The sequence below is a fragment of the Cherax quadricarinatus genome, chromosome 8, assembly GCF_038502225.1.
Source record: "Cherax quadricarinatus isolate ZL_2023a chromosome 8, ASM3850222v1, whole genome shotgun sequence".
NCBI classification, from domain to species: domain Eukaryota; kingdom Metazoa; phylum Arthropoda; class Malacostraca; order Decapoda; family Parastacidae; genus Cherax; species Cherax quadricarinatus.
Genome location: NC_091299.1, coordinates 40,580,061 through 40,599,911, shown reverse-complemented (window position 1 = coordinate 40,599,911; position 19,851 = coordinate 40,580,061). Strand labels below are relative to the sequence as shown.

Genomic DNA, 19,851 nt, shown 5'->3' with positions numbered 1-19,851 from the left:
GGATTTAAGCATCTCTTTTGTTTCCCCTTATCATCTCCCGGACACTTTCTGCAAGGGACTTCTTAGCTCCATCACCTCCTTTAGTCCCATCACTGGCTGCTGATGTTTCCATTTCAGTCACTTTGCTCCTTTTGGACCTCATCTTTATATCCTGCTTCAGCACATCCAGTTCTTCCTACAGTTTCTGTATCTTTGCCACAGCAGCTACAGCTCAGCTCCCAGATCTTGCTCTCTGCAGATAGCTTCTCTACCATGTTACTGCAAAGCTCCTTAACTTTTTTTCCCATTCATGATGCATTTTCTTTTGAACATTTCTACCCATTATTTCTTTGCAGACCAGCCATCCTCGGTTCTCTTGCGTTTATGTCCTCCTTTTTGAGATCCCTTTTTTTTTATTTTATCCTGTTAGGATGGTCTAGTTCCTTCAGAGCTGTGTAAAATTGTGTGTATGTGTGTGTGTGTAAATATAGGTGTATTTATGTGCATGTGTGTGTGCGTGTGTGTGTGTGTGTGTGTGTGTGTGTGTGTGTGTGTGTGTGTGTGTGTACTCACCTAGTTGAGGTTGCAGGGGTCGAGTCCAAGCTCCTGGCCCCCGCCTCTTCACTGGTCGCTACTAGGTCACTCTCCCTGAACCGTGAGCTTTATCATACCTCTGTTTAAAGTTATGTATGGATCCTGCCTCCACTACATCGCTTCCCAAACTATTCCACTTACTGACTTCTCTGTGGCTGAAGAAATACTTCCTAACATCCCTGTGATTCATCTGCGTCTTCAACTTCCAACTGTGTCCCCTTGTTGCTGTGTCCCATCTCTGGAACATCCTGTCTTTGTTCATCTTGTCAATTCCTCTCAGTATTTTGTATGTCGTTATCATGTCCCCCCTATCTTTCCTGTCCTCCAGTCTCGTCAGGTTGATTTCCCTTAACCTCTCCTCGTAGGACATACCTCTTAGCTGTGGGACTAGTCTTGTTGCAAACCTTTGCACTTTCTCTAGTTTCTTTACGTGCTTGGCTAGGTGTGGGTTCCAGACTGGTGCTGCAAACTCCAATATGGGCCTAACGTACACGCTGTACAGGGTCCTGAACGATTCCTTATTAAGATGTCGGAATGCTGTTCTGAGGTTTCCTAGGCTCCCATATGCTGCAGCAGTTATTTGGTTGATGTGCGCTTCAGGAGATGTGCCTGGTGTTATACTCACCAAAAGATCTTTTTCCTTGAGTGAGGTTTGTAGTCTCTGGCCCCCTAGACTGTATTCCATCTGCGGTCTTCTTTGCCCTTCCCCAATCTTCATGACTTTGCACTTGGTGGGGTTGAACTCCAGGAGCCAATTGCTGGACCAGGTCTGCAGCCTGCCAAGATCCCTTTGTAGTTCTGCATGGTCTTCGATCGAATGAATTCTTCTCATCAACTTCACGTCATCTGCAAACAGGGACACTTCGGAGTCTATTCCTTCCGTCATGTCGTTCACAAGTACCAGAAACAGCACTGGTCCTAGGACTGACCCCTGTGGGACCCCGCTGGTCACAGGTGCCCACTCTGACACCTCGCCACGTACCATGACTCGCTGCTGTTTACCTGACAAGTATTCCCTGATCCATTGTAGTGCCTTCCCTGTTATCCCTGCTTGGTCCTCCAGTTTTTGCACTAATCTCTTGTGTGGAACTGTGTCAAACGCCTTCTTGCAGTCCAAGAAAATGCAATCCACCCACCTCTCTCTCTCTTGTCTTACTGCTGTCACCATGTCATAGAACTCCAGTAGTTTTGTGACACAGGATTTCTCGTCCCTGAAACCATGTTGGCTGCTGTTGATGAGATCATTCCTTTCTAGATGTTCCACCACTCTTCTGATAATCTTCTCCATGACTTTGCATACTATACATGTCAGTGACACTGGTCTGTAGTTTAGTGCTTCATGTCTGTCTCCTTTTTTAAAGATTGGGACTACATTTGCTGTCTTCCGTGCCTCAGGCAATCTCCATGTGTGTGTTTGTGTATGTGTGTATGTATGTGTGTATGTGTGTGTATACTCACCTGTGGTTGCAGGGGTCGAGACTCAGCTCCTGGCCTCGCCTCTTCAATGATCGCTACTAGTTCCTCTCTCTGTCTCTGCTTCCTGAGCTTTGTCATACCTCGTCTTAAAGCTATGTTTGGTTCCTGCCTCCACTACATCACTTGCTAGGCTATTCCACTTCCTGACGACTCTATGACTGAAGAAATACTTCCTAACGTCCCTATGACTCGTCTGAGTCTTCAGCTTCCAATTGTGACCCATTGATTCTGTGTCCCATCCCTGGAACATCCTGTCTCTGTCCACCTTGTCTATTCCACGCAGTATTTTGTGTGTCGTTATCATGTCTTCCCCTGACCCTCCTGTCCCCCAGTGTCGTCAGGCCGATTTCCCTTAACCTCTCTTCGTAGGACATTCCCCTTAGCTCTGGAACTAACCTTGTCGCAAACCTTTGCACTTTCCCTAATTTCTTGACGTGCTTGACCAGGTGTGGGTTCCAAACTGGTGCTGCGTACTCCAGTATGGGCCTGACGTACACAGTACATAAAGTCTTGAACGATTCCTTACTGAGGTACCGGAACGCTATTCTCAGGTTTGCCAAGCGCCCATATGCAGCAGCAGTTATCGTTAATATGTGCTTCTGGCGACGTACTCAGTACTATTATCACTCCTAGGTCTTTCTCCTTGAGTATGCAGTCTTTGGTCGCCTAGCCTATACTCTGTCTGCGGTTTTCTTTGCCCTTCTTCGATCTTCATGACTTTGCATTTGGAGGGGTTAAATACTAGGAGCCAGTTGCTGGACCACGCGTCCAGCCTGTCCAGGTCTCTTTGTAGACCTGTCTAGTCCGCATCTGATTTAATTCTCCTCATTAACTTCACATGATTTGCAAACAGGGACACTTCTGAGTCTATCCCTTCCGTCATGTCGTTCACATATACCAAGAATAGCACTGGTCCCAGGACTGACCCCTGTGGGTCCGCGCTCGTCAAAGGCGCCCACTCCGATATCTCATCACGGACAATGACTCGCTGTTGCCTCCCTGTTAGGTATTCTCTGATCCATTGCAGTGCCCTTCCTGTTATATGTGCCTGATCTTCTAGCTTCTGTACTAATCTCTTGTGAGGAACTGTGTCGAAGTCCTTTTTGCAGTCCAAGAAAATGCAATCAACCCACCCGCCCTCTCATTCCTTACTACAGTTACCTTGTCATAAAACTCTAGCAGGTTTGTGACACAAGATTTGCCTTCCATGAATCCATGCTGGCTCTCGTTTATAACGTTCCTTCCGAGCCATCGGTTGGCTCGTATCATGTAAACTACCTATCCTGGTTCCTTATGAGTGTTTATCCACTTAAAAGTGTGTTCTTGTAAGTCACAACGCTCTACAAACTATAATTGACTTTGTACTTAGTGCATTACAATGCACATATATTCTGCTTAAGTAATACATTTAAATTACAAATTCACGTTGTGTTTTATTTCCTAGTTAATTAAACTCTGCTGATAAACTGTGTTTATTACATGACATGGTATTACAAGCTTACTGAAAAGCAAACCACACCACGGGCGGGGTTAGAACCCGTGATCAGAGTCGCAAAACTCCAGACGGTCACGTTAGCCACTGGGCCCGCTAGCCACAATAAGATTCATCCAACTTGGTATATTTATACACCATAGGAAGGTTAGCATAACGTCAGGTTGATGGCGTTGAAGGGACTTGAGCTAGAGTTCGTCACGGCCACGCTAGCTGGAGATTCGTCTGTAAAAACTTGCATTTGTGATCACAGTGGTGCCTATGCTAACCTTCTTATGGTGTATAAATATACCTAGACGGATGAATCTTATTGTGGCTAGCTGGTCCAGTGGCTAACGCGACGGTCTGGAGTTTTGAGACTCTCTGACCGCGGGTTCTAACCCCACCCGTGGTATGGTTTGTTTGCAATCGTGTCATTACGATTTCGTGAGTCAGTTACTGAAAAGCATTTAGTTTTGTGAGATATCTTCGAATGTTGTTAAAGCTTACTCATTTACATGGAAACAGATTAGTCTCGGCTGTACTTATTAACTCCCATCTATCATAATTATCAGTCTCTTCCACCTACACACCGACACGACCCAGCAATCTCCACTATCACCACACGAACCCAGCTTACCTAGAGGTCCTCGGAACTCGCAGATGGCGTAGGTGAAGGTTGAGTTGATGGAGGCTGGAGTGAGGACCCACTGAGCACTGTTCTTCGTCACGCTGAGGAAGGTGCAGTTGGAGTTTGCACTACGAACTAGGCTCTGCACCGCAGCTACCACATCATTGGAAGGTGCGTAGATATTGTTTACCGTCAGATTATCCCATCTGAGGCAAAGGATTTAGCGTGGGGTTGGTATTTTAGTGTATGTATCTACTCCACCCATAAGATAACAATGATTCATAATACGTCACATTTAAAAATTATTATCAAAATATGGTTAACACATGTGAGTGGTTATCGGGTAAGACTAAGCGACCAATTGCTAAACAATAATTGTTAGTTGAAATAAGCATTAATATGTATATATTAATAGTCTACAGCAATTGGTATTTTTTGGGGGGCAGGATGCTACTATTCATCGACAAGTGGGACCACTTATATGGTAGAAATTGCTTTTATGTCAGGGATGGGTGCTCTGGTAGCGGTGTGGGTTATGCTAGGATAAAATGAATAGCCGCTTAACAGATCTGGAGAGCCAAACGTTCCCTCAGTAAAATGTCACATTAGTTACATTTTACCTAACATTTTGTCGGTAATTTTACCATAATTTCTAACTCGAAAAAACTGATTAAAATTAGATAAATTTAGATTTAGAAAGGACTTAAGATATAATGGTTTTCAAAACGAGTTGTCGATGAGTGGAAAAAATCTGCCAAGTAGAATCATGTAAGCTGAAACTTTGGGGAGCTTTAGAAGTAGGTTAGATAAATATATGAGTGAGAAGGGTTTGGTTTTATTAGTATCAGAGATATTGAAGCTAACTTCTTTTGTAGCTTAGGGAATAGGTTGGAGAAATATTTAGGTAGGAATAGTTGGATCTGAGAAGGATTTGCGTAGTACAGGATTGGTGCAGTGTTCCTCCATTCTTATGTTTCCGAAGGATTGGTTGGCTCATTAGGAATAATATTACCTATTCACTGACAGTCAAAGACACTATTACCTCTAAACTAAGAATTAATGTAAACGTCAACAGAATGTACTCGGAGAGAAGCATACATCTGTTATATTGAATTAAATATGTGAAACATGGCAGTAGACATCTCGGAGACGCTGTTGTATGTTAGCCATTAGCAAATATCATGGAAAATTTATAGGAATAGGTCTTAATAATGTCTAATTTATCATATAACCACAGTAACAATAAACTCGGATAGTCTTGTGCACAAGACCTGTGAATTCAGCAAACTAGTCTGTAAGTTTCTATTTTGAGATTTGTTTTGTCTAATTAGAATCTAAATACAAAAAAATAAGTTCTTACATGTTAGTGAATCCAGTAGCGAGCTGCACTGTGGTCGCCGTATTCCAGATCACTTTTGACTGTAAACACAAAGGTTGGATTAGTGATTAAAGTTCAATGATTACGCTGGACAACAATAAATGTACTACAGCTATAAAAGAAAACATTTCAGATTATTTTTTATCATACTGAAATTGAATCTGAATTCAGAATTAACCCGTCCAGTAAAATATTCAGAACTCTTATGGTTTAATGTTACAATGATAAACTTGTACATGAAAGGTATACAATACCGACAAGATACACGTGCAACGTCTACAATAAAGATACTCAGATGAGACCTGGACATGCTACAAGCCTGGTCCAGCAACTGGTTCCTGCTAAAAGCGAAGTCATGAAGATCGGGGAAGGGCAAAGAAGACCGCAGACACAGTATAGTCTAAGTGGCAAAAGACTGCAAACCTCACTCAAGGAAAAAGATCTTTGGGTGAGTATAACACATTGCGAAGTTAATACCCACACACACACACACACACACACACACACACACACACACACACACATACTTTTCCTCAATAACTGTTAAGAAATATTCTCTCATCTACATCCTTTAACAACTCACTAGAGAACAACCCCAGATTACTTTGAATACCATCAGAACATTCTCATACAACATTTGAATACTCTCAAACATCGTTTGAACATTTCCAAACAACATTGGATCACTTCCAAAAATATCATTTTGAATATTCCCAAATAACATTTGATACTTCTAACTCATCCATACTTACACATTTCATTAAATAACATCTCATCCCCCAAACTACTCCCTCATTCTCCAAATTTTTACAACATTTACACAAAAAAAAAGACTAACTCATACACTCATTAGTCATTACCAACACTAACACACAGACACCACACTTTACTTTGAACACTACCAAAACATTCTCATACATCATTCTAACACCACCAAATCATCACTGAATACTCCCAGAACGCCTTCAAAAATACTCTTACACATCATTTGAACACCTTTGAATAGTCTCAAACACCGTTTGAGTACTCCCAAATACACCACTGAATACTACCAAAACACTACTGAATACAGCCAAAACACCACCAAAATCACCAGAAACTAAGATCAACACCACCAACTAACACCCATTTTATAGAAATCCCCTCAAATCACTATAACCAAGACGATCCCACTCACCTCAGACTATTATATAACATGAGCGCAAAAAAAACATTCTCATAAATCATTTGAATAGTCTCAAACACCTTTGAACATTTCCAAACAACACTGAAAAACTTACAACAGGATCACCACCAACTGAAAACATATCATGTACACACAAAAAACTAAAACATCCATCAACTAACATCCATGATCACTCACCTCAAAACCACCAAGATCGCAGAAAACACTCATTTTTTATAAACATTCACACAAAAATCACAATCACCAACTCCTTATAATATTTGTCAGTATCTAATACACTCACCTCACTACCACCAACACATGCCGGCACAGATAGGGACACCTCCCATGACGTCACACTCCAACCTGTGTTTACTTGGTGATCAGTGACGTCACACCCAAACACCTTGCTTCAACCTATTATATCTCCAATATCTAAGATCACTACAATCAAGACGGTTATCAAATTCTATAAGCCCACCACTAAGATCACTACAACATCACACATTTTGTACACATTCTCTTAAAACATCATAACCAAGATCACTAAAAACTAAGGTCGCTTACGCCAAGATCACTAAAACTATCTATACTTTTACTAAGATCACATAACATTTTGTCTTCTCTAACTCACCCATCAATTTACATTCTCATTCACACTTACACATTTCATTAACTGCAATTACATCTCATCCACTAAACTCCTCCCTCATTCTCCAGACTTTACAACATCAGCATAAAAAAAAAAAAATCATACACTTATGACATGAGACTTTACCATAACTAACACACTGACTAACTTTGAACCAACTTTGAACAACACCAAAACACCACTGAACATCTTTAAAAAATACTCTGCACATCATTTGAACACCTTCAAAAACACCATCAAATACCTTCGGATACTCCTAAAACACTACTGTTTACTACCAAATGACCACTGAATACTGCCAAAACACCGTCAAAATCAACAGAAACTAAGATCAGCATCACCAGCTAATACCCATTTTATAGAAATCCCCTCAAATCACTATAACCAAGAACTCCCTCCCCATCTCCCCCCCATGAGCGCAAAAAAAAAAAAAACACGAACACAAACCTATTACACAAACACTTAGTACATGATCACCATCAACTGAAAACATATCATGTACACACAATAAAACAACCACCAACAACAAACACCCATGTTCACTTACTGGTAAGTGTCTCATGACATAAGTGAATGAGTTAGTTTTTGTGATAATGCTGTAAAGTCTGGAGGCTGAGGGAGTAGTTTGGTGGATGAGCTGTAATTTCGGCTAATGAAATGTGTATAGATGAATTAGAGATGTCAGATCTTATTGGGAGTATTGAAAATGATATTTTGGAACTGTTCCAATGATGTCTTCGAAATGTTCTAATGTAATTTGGAAGTGTTTCAGTGTTGTCTGGAAATGTTCAAAGGTGTTCAAATGATTTATGAGAGTGTATTCAAATGATTTATGAGAGTGTTTTGATGGTGTTCAAAGTAATCTAGGGTTGTTCTGTAGTGAGATGATAAAGGATGTTGATGAGAGAATATTTCTTAAAAGATATTGAGAAAAGGTGGTCTTCAAATGATGTATGAGAGTGTTTTGAAGGTGTTCAAAGTCAAGTGTGGTGTCTGTGTGTTAGGTGTTCGCAGAAATTTTATAATCCTCTTGGTTACAGTGATTTGAGGGGATTTGTGTGAAAAATGGGTGTTAGTTGGTGATGATGATCTTAGTTTCTGGTGATTTTGGTGGTGTTTTGGCTGAATTCAGTAGTGTTTTGGTAGTATTCAGTGGTGTATTTGGGAGTACTCAAACGGTGTTTGAGACTATTCAAAGGTGTTCAAATGATGTGTAAGAGTATTTTTGAAGGTGTTCTGGGAGTATTCAGTGATGATTTGGTGGTGTTAGAATGATGTATGAGAATGTTTTGGTAGTGTTCAAAGTAAAGTGTGGTGTCTGTGTGTTAGTGTTGGTAATGACTAATGAGTGTATGAGTTAGTCTTTTTTTTGTGTAAATGTTGTAAAAATTTGGAGAATGAGGGAGTAGTTTGGGGGATGAGATGTTATTTAATGAAATGTGTAAGTATGGATGAGTTAGAAGTATCAAATGTCTTTTGGGAATATTCAAAGTGATATTTTTGGAAGTGATCCAATGTTGTTTGGAAATGTTCAAACGATGTTTGAGAGTATTCAAATGTTGTATGAGAATGTTCCGATGGTGTTCAAAGTAATCTGGGGTTGTTCTCTAGTGAGTTGTTAAAGGATATAGATGAGAGAATATTTCTTAACAGTTATTGAGGAAAAGTATGTGTGTGTGTGTGTGTGTGTGTGTGTGTGTGTGTGTGTGTGTGTACTCACCTATTTGTGGTTGCAGGGGTCGAGTCTTAGCTCCTGGCCCTGCCTTTTTACCGGTTGCTACTGGGTCCTCTCTCTCCCCGCTCCATGAGCTTTATCAAACCTCGTCTTAAAACTATGTATGGTTTCTGCCTCCACTACATCACTTTCTAGGCTATTCCACTTCCTGACGACTCTATGACTGAAGAAATACTTCCTAACGTCCCTGTGACTCGTCTGAGTCTTCAGCTTCCAATTGTGACCCCTTGTTTCTGTGTCCCCTCTCTGGAACATCCTGTCTCTGTCCACCTTGTATAATCCCCGCAGTATCTTGTATGTCGTCATCATGTCTCCCCTGACCCTTCTGTCCTCCAGTGTCGTCAGTCCGATTTCCCTCAACCTTTCCTCGTACGACATTCCCCTGAGCTCTGGGACTAGCCTTTTTGCAAACATTTGTTATTTCTCTAACTGGTGCTGCATACTCCAGTATGGGCTTAACATACACAGTGTATAGCGTCTTGAACGATTCCTTATTAAGGTATCGGAACGCTATTCTCAGGTTTGCCAGGCACCCGTATGCTGCAGCAGTTATTTGGTTGATGTGTACCCCCGGTGACGTGCTCGGTGTTATGGTCACCCCAAGGTCTTTCTCCCTGAGTGAGGTTTGTAGTCTTTGTCCACCTAACCTATACTCTGTCTGCGGTCTTCTTTGCCCCTCCCCAATCTTCATGACTTTGCATTTGGCAGGGTTGAATTCGAGAAGCCAGTTTCTGGACCACGTGTCCAGCCTGTCCAGGTCTCTTTGCAGTCCTGCCTCATCCTCATCCGATTTAATTCTTCTCATCAGCTTCACATTATCTGCGAATAGGGACACTTCAGAGTCTATTCCTTCCATCATGTCGTGGGACCCCGCTCGTCACAGGCGCCCACTGTGATACCTCTTCACGTATCATGACTCATTGTTGCCTCCCTGTCAGGTATTCCCTGATCCATTGCAGTGCCCTTCCTGTTATATATGCCTGATCCTCTAGTTTCTGAACTAATCTTTTGTTAGGAACTGTGTCAAAGGCCTTCCTGCAGTCCACTAAAATGCAATCAACCCACCCCTCTCTCTCGTGTCTTACTTCTGTTACCTTGTCATAAAACTCCAGAAGGTTTGTGACACAGGATTTGCCTTCCATGAACCCATGCTGGTTTTCATTTATAATCTTGTTTCGTTCCAGGTGTTCCACCACTCTCCTCCTGATAATCTTCTCCATGACTTTGCACACTATACATGTCAGAGACACAGGTCTGTAGTTTAGTGCCTCGTTTCTGTTTCCTTTCTTAAATATGGGGACTACATTTGCTGTCTTCCATTTCTCAGGTAGTTGCCCAGTTTCAAGGGATGTGTTGAAGATTGTGGTTAGGGGGACGCACAGCATCTCTGCTCCTTCTCTAAGGACCCATGGGGAGATGTCCGGTCCCATCGCCTTTGAGGTATCAAGGTCACTTAGCAGCTTCTGCACCTCCTCCTCGGTTGTTCATATGTCATCCAACACTTGTTGGTATATTCCCTCTTGATGCTCCCTTCTGTGCTTTCTTCCCAGAGCCCTTCCTGTCTCTACTGTAAAAACTTCCTTAAATCTCCTGTTTAGCTCCTCACATACCTCCTGATCATTTCTTGTGAGTTCTCCACCTTCTGTCTGCAGTCTGATCACCTGGTCTTTGGCTGTTGTCTTCCTCCTGATGTGGCTATACAACAGTTTCGGGTCAGTCTTGACTTTCGATGCTGTGTTATTTTCATACTGTCGCTGGGCCTCCCTCTTTACCTGTGCATACTCGTTTCTGGCTCTGTGACTAATCTCCCTATTTTCATGTGTTTGCTACCTTCTGTACTTTTTCCATTCTCTATTGCACTTTGTTTTTGCCTCTTTACACTGTCGGGTAAACCAGGGGCTCGTTCTGGTCTTACCATTTTTTCTGTTGCCCTTGAGAATAAACCTTTCCACTGCCTCCTTGCATTTTGTTGTTACATATTTCATCATTTCATTTACTGGCTTTCCTGCCAGTTCTCTGTCCCATGGAACCTCCTGCAGGAAGTTCCTCAAACCTATGTAGTCCCCGCTTTTATAGTCTGGCTTTTCCCATTCAACTCTAAGTTACTCTCTCCACTTGTAACTCTATCATGTATTCAAAGCACAGAACCACGTGGTCACTAGCTCCTAGGGGACTCTCATATGTGATGTCCTCAATGTCTGAACTGCCCAAGGTGAACACAAAGTCCAGTCTTGCTGGGTCATCCTCCCCTATGACTCTTGTAGTGTCCTTAACATGTTGGTGCATGAGGTTTTCCAGCACCACATCCAACATCTTGGCTCTCCATGTTTCTGGACCCCCATGTGGCTCCGGGTTTTCCCAGTCAATCTCCCTGTGGTTGAAATCCTCCATAACCAGCAACTTTGCTCTGCTGGAGTGAGCTCTTCATGCCACCTCAGCAAATGTGTCCACCATTGCTCTGTTGCTCTCTTCATATTCCTCTCTTGGCCTCCTGCAGTTCTGTGGTGGATTATACATCACTGCAATGACCACTTTGTGCTCCCCAGACTGAAGTGTACCTACTATGTAGTCCCTTTCTCCTGTCTCGTCTATGCCTCCCATTTTCTCGAATTTCCATTGTTTTTTTACGAGGAGAGCAACCCCTCCTCCCCCTCTGCCCCTTCCATCTTTCCTCATGATCTGGTATCCTGGTGGGAAGACTGCATCTGTTATTGTCTCTGTGAGTTTTGTTTCTGTAACTGCTATGATGTCTGGGGACTTCTCATTGATTCTGTCTTGCCATTCCTCATATTTATTCGTTAATCCATCCGCATTTGTGTATCAAACCTTCAACTTCTGTTCTAATACTATATCTGTGTTTCTGGGGGAATACTGGGATTGGGGGAGCAGGAGCCCTGGTGGGGGCCTGTGGGGGGTTGCAGTGGAGGTGGAGATAGAGCTCCCATAAGGGGTTGCTGTAGGGGTAGGGTTCGTGGTGCAGGGGGTAGGAACAGAGGGATCGGTGTGTGATGGATGGTTTAGATTGTTCAGTTGCCTTGCTGGTGTCGTGGCTGGAATCCTTCTGCAGGTGTTTCTGGGGGTGTGATTGCCCTTCTGCCTGTGCCTGGGTTATTCTGCTCTTCTTTGTTATTTCCTCCCATTCCTCCTTTCGATTTTGCACTCTCTCTTTCAGTATCATCCTTTCCTCCTGTGTTCTGTCTCGATCAAGGTACACACTCTTGAACTCCTGTTTGCCTCTCAGCCGAGCTTTCTCCTGCAGGATCATGGTTCGAGTTGATTCTGTCTTGAAAATTACTTTGAGAGGCCGTTTCCTTCTCTTTGTGAACCACCCGATTCTCCGAAAATTTGCCACCTGGGTCATGTCTCCCTTGCCTATCACCCACCATGATACGTTCAATCGCTTTTTTCTCCTCCTGTTTTCTTTCATCATAAGTTTTCCCTTCAGCTTCGTCTAGCCCATAGACAAAAACTGATCTCTCCCTTTCCACCTCCCACTGTGACTCCCATTGCATTCTCTGAGGTGTTTTAGTTCCTTCCCATGGAGTGTTCCTTCCTTCAGTCCCTTCCCTAGCTGTGGCCCCCATGCTCATTGGTTTGTCCTTCCTGCTCACCTGTTCCTGGCCCCAAGAAGTGTCTGGTAAGGTCCCTGCACATGTCCTAGTTCCTTCAATGTCTTCCAACCTCTCATGCTGTCCTAGTGTGCTCCCTGTCTTTGTTTTGGCCTCGTGTGGGTTTGACAGGATCTCTGCATACAGTTTAGCTTCCATGCTCCCTTCAGACCCTTTGTCTGTGTCTGATGTAAACATTGCTGGTGCTACTTCTGTATTATCTTTATCTCTAAACTGTTTCAGATTTCTCAGCTCCTCTTCTAATCTCTGTATCTTGGCTTCTGCTGCTGTGGCATGTTGCTCCCACCTTCTGCACTCTGCTGCTAACCTCTCCTCCATCTTTCTTGCGAGCTCATCTAGCCTCCTTCCCCAGTCTTCCTCCCTTTTTTGAGCTCTGCCGCCCAGTCGTCCCTCCCAGATTCGTCCGTCGGGCCCTTGACTCTCATCCTAGTTCTAGGTTGCCCCATTGCACCACAGAAGGAAGGGGGAGACATGGTTAGGGGGAGGGGAATAGATGGTTAGGGGGAGGGGGATGGATGGTTATTGGGGAGGGGGAGGATGGTTATTGGAGGGGGGGAGGTGGTTGGAGGAGGGGGATAGATGGTTTGGGGGAGGGGGTTAGATGGTTTGGGGGAGGGGTAGGTGGCTAGGGGGAGGGGGAGAGGTGGTTAGGGAAAGGAGGAGTATGTGTATGTGTCAAGTGTATGTGTGCTTGTGTATGTGTGTGTGCATGTGTGGGAGAGAGAGGGATGGGATTAAGGGGGAGGGGAGGGGGAGGGGGAGGGGGGAGGGGGAGAGAAGGATGAGGGTAGAGTGACCCCTGGAAACCCGGGAGGTATGTGTGTGTGATGGGATTAGAAGGGGAGGGGAGGGGGGAGAGGGGAAGAAAAGGATGAGGGTAGAGTGACTGCTTGATACCTGGGTCCTTACAGGCGTGTGTGTGTGTGTGTGTGTGTGTGTGTGTGTGTGTGTGTGTGTGTATTCGACTAGTAAAGGTGTGTGTGTGTATGTGTGTATATGTGTGCATATATGTGTGTTTGGGGAAGGTGTGAGGGGGAGATACTGCTAATACATGCCAGTAATTCTGAGTTATAAAAAGCGGAAATTGATACTAGGGTCTAAAGCTTCTATGAGTGTCCACCCTTGTGTGTGTGTATGTGTGTGAGGAAGAGATGGTTAGGGGGGTTAGGGGAGGGGTTGTTGTGGTTGAAAGATCTGTTATGCCTCTCTGTCGTGTAGGCTCAAATTTAGTCCCAGTTGTCTTTCCTAGTATTGCTACTCTCTCCACTTATTGCCCTTTCTGGATTTAAGTATCAATTACTGCTGGTGTGTGTGTGTGTGTTCGTGCGTGCGTGTGTGTGTGTGTGTGTGTGTGTGTGTGTGTGTGTGTGTGTGTGTGTGTGTGTGTGTGTGTGTGTGTGTGTGTACTCACCTAGTTGTACTCACCTAGTTGAGGTTGCGGGGGTCGAGTCCGAGCTCCTGGCCCCGCCTCTTCACTGATCGCTACTAGGTCACTCTCCCTGAGCCGTGAGCTTTATCATACCTCTGCTTAAAGCTATGTATGGATCCTGCCTCCACTACATCGCTTCCCAAACTATTCCACTTACTGACTACTCTGTGGCTGAAGAAATACTTCCTAACATCCCTGTGATTCATCTGTGTCTTCAGCTTCCAACTGTGTCCCCTTGTTACTGTGTCCAATCTCTGGAACATCCTGTCTTTGTCCACCTTGTCAATTCCTCTCAGTATTTTGTATGTCGTTATCATGTCCCCCCTATCTCTCCTGTCCTCCAGTGTCGTCAGGTTGATTTCCCTTAACCTCTCCTCGTAGGACATACCTCTTAGCTGTGGGACTAGTCTTGTTGCAAACCTTTGCACTTTCTCTAGTTTCTTCACGTGCTTGGCTAGGTGTGGGTTCCAAACTGGTGCCGCATACTCCAATATGGGCCTAACATACACGGTGTACAGGGTCCTGAATGATTCCTTATTAAGATGTCGGAATGCTGTTCTGAGGTTTGCTAGGCGCCCATATGCTGCAGCAGTTATTTGGTTGATGTGCACTTCAGGAGATGTGCCTGGTGTTATACTCACCCCAAGATCTTTTTCCTTGAGTGAGGTTTGTAGTCTCTGACCCCCTAGACTGTACTCCGTCTGCGGCCTTCTTTGCCCTTCCCCAATCTTTATGACTTTGCACTTGGTGGGATTGAACTCCAGGAGCCAATTGCTGGACCAGGTCTGCAGCCTGTCCAGATCCCTTTGTAGTTCTGCCTGGTCTTCGATCGAGTGTATTCTTCTCATCAACTTCACGTCATCTGCAAACAGGGACACCTCAGAGTCTATTCCTTCCGTCATGTCGTTCACAAATACCAGAAACAGCACTGGTCCTAGGACTGACCCCTGCGGGACCCCGCTGGTCACAGGTGCCCACTCTGACACCTCGCCACGTACCATGACTCGCTGCTGTCTTCCTGACAAGTATTCCCTGATCCATTGTAGTGCCTTCCCTGTTATCCCTGCTTGGTCCTCCAGTTTTTGCACCAATCTCTTGTGTGGAACTGTGTCAAACGCCTTCTTGCAGTCCAAGAAAATGCAATCCACCCACCTCTCTCTCTCTTGTCTTACTGCTGTCACCATGTCATAGAACTCCAGTAGGTTTGTGACACAGGATTTCCCATCCCTGAAACCATGTTGGCTGCTGTTGATGAGATCATTCCTTTCTAGGTGTTCCACCACTCTTCTCCTGATAATCTTCTCCATGATTTTGCATACTATACATGTCAGTGACACTGGTCTGTAGTTTAATGCTTCATGTCTGTCTCCTTTTTTAAAGATTGGGACTACATTTGCTGTCTTCCATGCCTCAGGCAATCTCCCTGTTTCGATAGATGTATTGAATATTGTTGTTAGGGGTACACATAGCGCCTCTGCTCCCTCTCTCAGTACCCATGGGGAGATGTTATCTGGCCCCATTGCCTTTGAGGTATCTAGCTCACTCAGAAGCCTCTTCACTTCTTCCTCGGTTGTGTGCACTGTGTCCAGCACTTGGTGTTGTGCCCCACCTCTCCGTCTTTCTGGAGTCCCTTCTGTCTCCTCTGTGAACACTTCTTTGAATCTCTTGTTGAGTTCTTCACATACTTCACGGTCATTTCTTGTTGTGTCTCCTCCTTCCTTCCTTAGCCTGATTACCTGGTCCTTGACTGTTGTTTTCCTCCTGATGTGGCTGTACAACAGTTTCGGGTCAGATTTGGCTTTCGCTGCTATGTCATTTTCATATTGTCTTTGGGCCTCCCTTCTTATCTGTGCATATTCGTTTCTGGCTCTACGACTGTTCTCCTTATTCTCCTGGGTCCTTTGCCTTCTATATTTCTTCCATTCCCTAGCACACTTGGTTTTTGCCTCCCTGCACCTTTGGGTAAACCATGGGCTCATCCTGGCTTTTTCATTAATCCTGTTACCCTTGGGTACAAACCTCTCCTCAGCCTCCTTGCATTTTGTTGCTACATATTCCATCATCTCATTAACTGGCTTCCCTGCCAGTTCTCTGTCCCACTGAACCCCGTTCAGGTAGTGTGTGTGTGTGTGTGTGTGTTAGGTGGTCATAGAGTTTTGTGTATATCTTGATTATAGCGATTTTAGTGGATTTGAGATGCATTTGTGGATGTGAAATGTGATTTTTGTGTGTGTTCTGAAGAGGTGTGTTGGGAGATGGGTGTGATGGCGAGCGATATGGGGAGGGTTGTAATTAGAAATATAGGGAGATTTTACTGAAAATAAAAGGTAATGTGTGAATATTTTAAAAAGAAATTATAGAAATGAAAAGTTATGATATATTGGAAAAGAATGGAGGGTGTTGAAACGTGTCGCAATAGTTGGGTAGTTGATGCGAGTATAATATTAATTTATGTGGATACAAGGAGATGGGTATGGAGAGGATTTTATTAGAATTTTAGTACTGCAGGGAGGAATGTGTATTACTTTTAAGATTCAGAAAAAAGAAGGGGGGAAAAAAAATGTGAATAAATTGGTAATTGATGAGGGTTGTGGGTAATGTAGTCGAATTAGAGATACCGAAAAAGATGATATAAGTGGGTTGTTTTTGTGACTTTTTCTGATGTACTGTGTCCCCTTATTAACTTTAATGAACTAAAAGGGTTAAAACGAGAAAAAAAATTGTGGGATGTGGGTGATGTGGGGTGTTGTGACTTTTTCTGATGTAGTGTGTCCCCTTATTAACTTTAATGAACTAAAAGGGTTAAAACGAGAAAAAATTGTGGGTGAAGTGGGTTGTGAGTGTTGTGCCTTTTTCTGATGAAATTAGTTAAAACGAGAAAAAATTGTGGGTTGTGGGGTGTTGTGGGTTGTTGTTGTTGTGACTTTCTGATGAAATTAGTTAAAACGAGAAAAAATTGTGGGTTGTGGGTTGTTGTTGTTGTGACTTTCTGATGAAATTAGCTAAAACGAGAAAAAATTGTGGGTTCTGGGTGTTGTGGGTTTGTGCGTTGTTGTTGTTGTGACTTTCTGATGAAATTAGATAAAACGAGAAAAAAATGTGGGTGTTGTGGGGTGTGTGTGTGTGCGTGTGTGTTAGGTGCCATAGAGTTTTTTTTGTGAAAATCTTGGTTACAGTGATGACATTAGTTAAAACGAGTAAAATTTGTTGGTAATTGATGAGGGTAGTGTAGTCGAATTAGAATTACCGGAAAAAAGATGATATAAGTGGGTTGTGATGAAATTAGTTTAAAAACGATATTCAAAGGTGTTTTGAAGGTGTTCAAGGGTGTTTATGTGAGTATTCAAATGATTTATGAGAGTGTTTTGGGGATGTTCAAAGTAAAGTGTTTGAGTTAGTTTTTGTGACTTTTTTTCTGATGTATTGTGTCCCCTTAATAACTTTAATGAACTAAAAGGGTAAAAACGAGAAAATGCCTAGTCTGGAGACTGAGGGATGAGTTGTAATTTAATGAAATGTGTAAGTGCAGATAAATTAGAGATGTCAAATCTTATTTGGGAGTACTCAAATAGTGTTTTGGAAATGTTCAAAGGTGTTCAAAGGTGTTTTGAGTGTGTTCAAATGTTGTTTTTTGAAGGTGATCAAGGGTGTTTTGAAGGTGTTCAAGGGTGTTTTGAAGGTGTTCAAAGGTGTTTTGAGGTTATTCAAAGGTGTTTTGAGTGTGTTCAAATGATTATGAGAGTGTTTTGAAGGTGTTCAAAGGTGTTTTGAAGGTGCTGAAGGGTGTTTTGATTGAATTCAGCGGTGTTTTAGTAGTATTCAGTGGTGTAATTGGGAGTACTCAAATTGTGTTTTTTGGAAGTGTTTCAGTGTTGATTGGAAATGTTCAAAGGTGTTCAAAGGTGTTTTGAGTGTGTTCAAATGTTTTTTGAAGGTGATCAAGGGTGTTTTGAAGGTGTTCAAGGGTGTTTTGAAGGTGTTCAAAGGTGTTTTGAGGTTATTCAAAGGTGTTTTTTGAGGGTGTTCAAGAGTGCTTTGAAGGTGTTCAAAGGTGTTTATGTGAGTATTCAAATGATTTATGAGAGTGTTTTGGTGATGTACAAAATAAAAGTGTTTGAGTTAGTTTTTGTGACTTTTTCTGATGTACTGTGTCCCCTTATTAACTTTAATGAACTAAAAGGGTTAAAACGAGAAAAATTTGAGTTAGTTTTTTGTGATAATGTTATGTTGTATTTTGTAAAGAAATTGTGGGTATTAACGAAAAAAATGCGACTTTCTGATGATGAAAAATTTGGGTTAAGAGTGAAAATGTTTCCCTATGTTGTATATGTGTAGGGGTAAAGTTCGACATGATTCAGCCTGTGTGCGCGTGACGTCACTGTCAGAAGGCGAGTGTCCCCTTATTAACTTTAATGAACTAAAAGGGTCGACAAGATTCAACCTGTGTGCGCGTGACGTCACTGACCGCCGAGTAAACACCCTTCTTAGGTCATTTGACTTGTTTAGACCTGTAGTAAGCATGCCTCCATAGGAGGAGTTCATTTGAATACTTACCCCATAGGGGGGGGATTCCAAAAACTTGATCCGAGGAGTTGGAGAATTGGGGGTTGGGGGGTGGGGGTGGAAGGAGGGACAATCCAAAAAACCTTGATTCGAGGAGATGGAGACTTTGATTTCGAGAAATTTTGGGATGGGGGTGAAAGTGGGAGGGGGGGGACCTTAAAAACTTGATCCGAGGAATTGGAGAATTTCGAAAACCCCATAGGGGGGAATCCAAAAAACTTGGTAATATTGAGAAATTTTTGGGATTGGGGGGTGAAAGTGGGAGGGGCAATCCAAGGAGATGGAGAATTTCGAAAACCCCATAGGGGGGATCCAAAAAACCTTGATCCGAGGAGATGGAGACTTTGATTTCGAGAAATTTTGGGGTAGGGGTGAAAGTGGGAGGGGGCAATCCAAGGAGATCATAAGAATTTCGAAACCCCCATAGGGGGGAATCCAAAAAAAACTTGATTCGAGGAGATGGAGACTTTGATTTCGAGAAATTTTGGGATGGGGGTGAAAGTGAGAGGGGGAACCTCAAAAATTTGATCCGAGGAGATGGAGTCTTGGTATTATCGAAAAAATTTGATCCGAGGAGATCGAGTCTTGGTAATATTGAGAAATTTTTGGGATTGGGGGGGTGGAAGGAGGGACAATCCAAAAAATCTTGATCCAAGGAGATGGAGAATTTCGAAAACCCCATAGGGGGGAATCCAAAAAACTTGTATTATCGAGAAATTTTGATCCGAGGAATTGGAGAATTTGATTTCGAGAAATTTTGGGATGGGGGTGAAAGTGAGAGGGGGAACCTCAAAAATTTGATCCGAGGAGATGGAGAGCACAAGAAAATGAAATTCAAAAAAAATTCGAAAAAAATCGGAAAAAAATTCGAGGCGCGGGGGCGATCCGGACGACGCTGCAGAAGGCGCAGCAGAAGGCGCGGGCGGGGGTCGCGAAGGGCGCGGGCGGGCGCGCGGGCGGGCGCGCGCGGGGGTCGCGAAGGGCGCGGGCGAGCGCGCGGCGCGACGGGGGGTCGCGAAGGGGGGTCGTGGGCGGGGGTATTGGTTGGGGGGTCAAGGGTGAGGTAGTCTCGAGGGCGAGGTCAAGGTCATTAGCACATAGGTGTGAAAAGGCGGCATCCTTTGAAGGGGTCCCCAGTGGAAGGCCTAA

At 43.5% G+C, this 19,851-nt stretch overlaps 1 protein-coding gene across 1 annotated transcript in view; it reads right to left on the bottom strand.

Annotated features, from left to right (window-relative positions):
* The window catches only part of LOC138852390 (uncharacterized), a 262,953-nt gene that overhangs the window by 116,940 nt on the left and 126,162 nt on the right, over positions 1 to 19,851 (bottom strand). Inside the window, exons 16-17 of the mRNA XM_070082742.1 lie at positions 5,512 to 5,570; positions 4,161 to 4,357 (exon numbers count right to left, since the gene is read on the bottom strand). Coding sequence (XP_069938843.1) covers positions 4,161 to 4,357; positions 5,512 to 5,570 — 256 coding nt within the window. The remainder of the gene's footprint in view (positions 1 to 4,160; positions 4,358 to 5,511; positions 5,571 to 19,851) is intronic.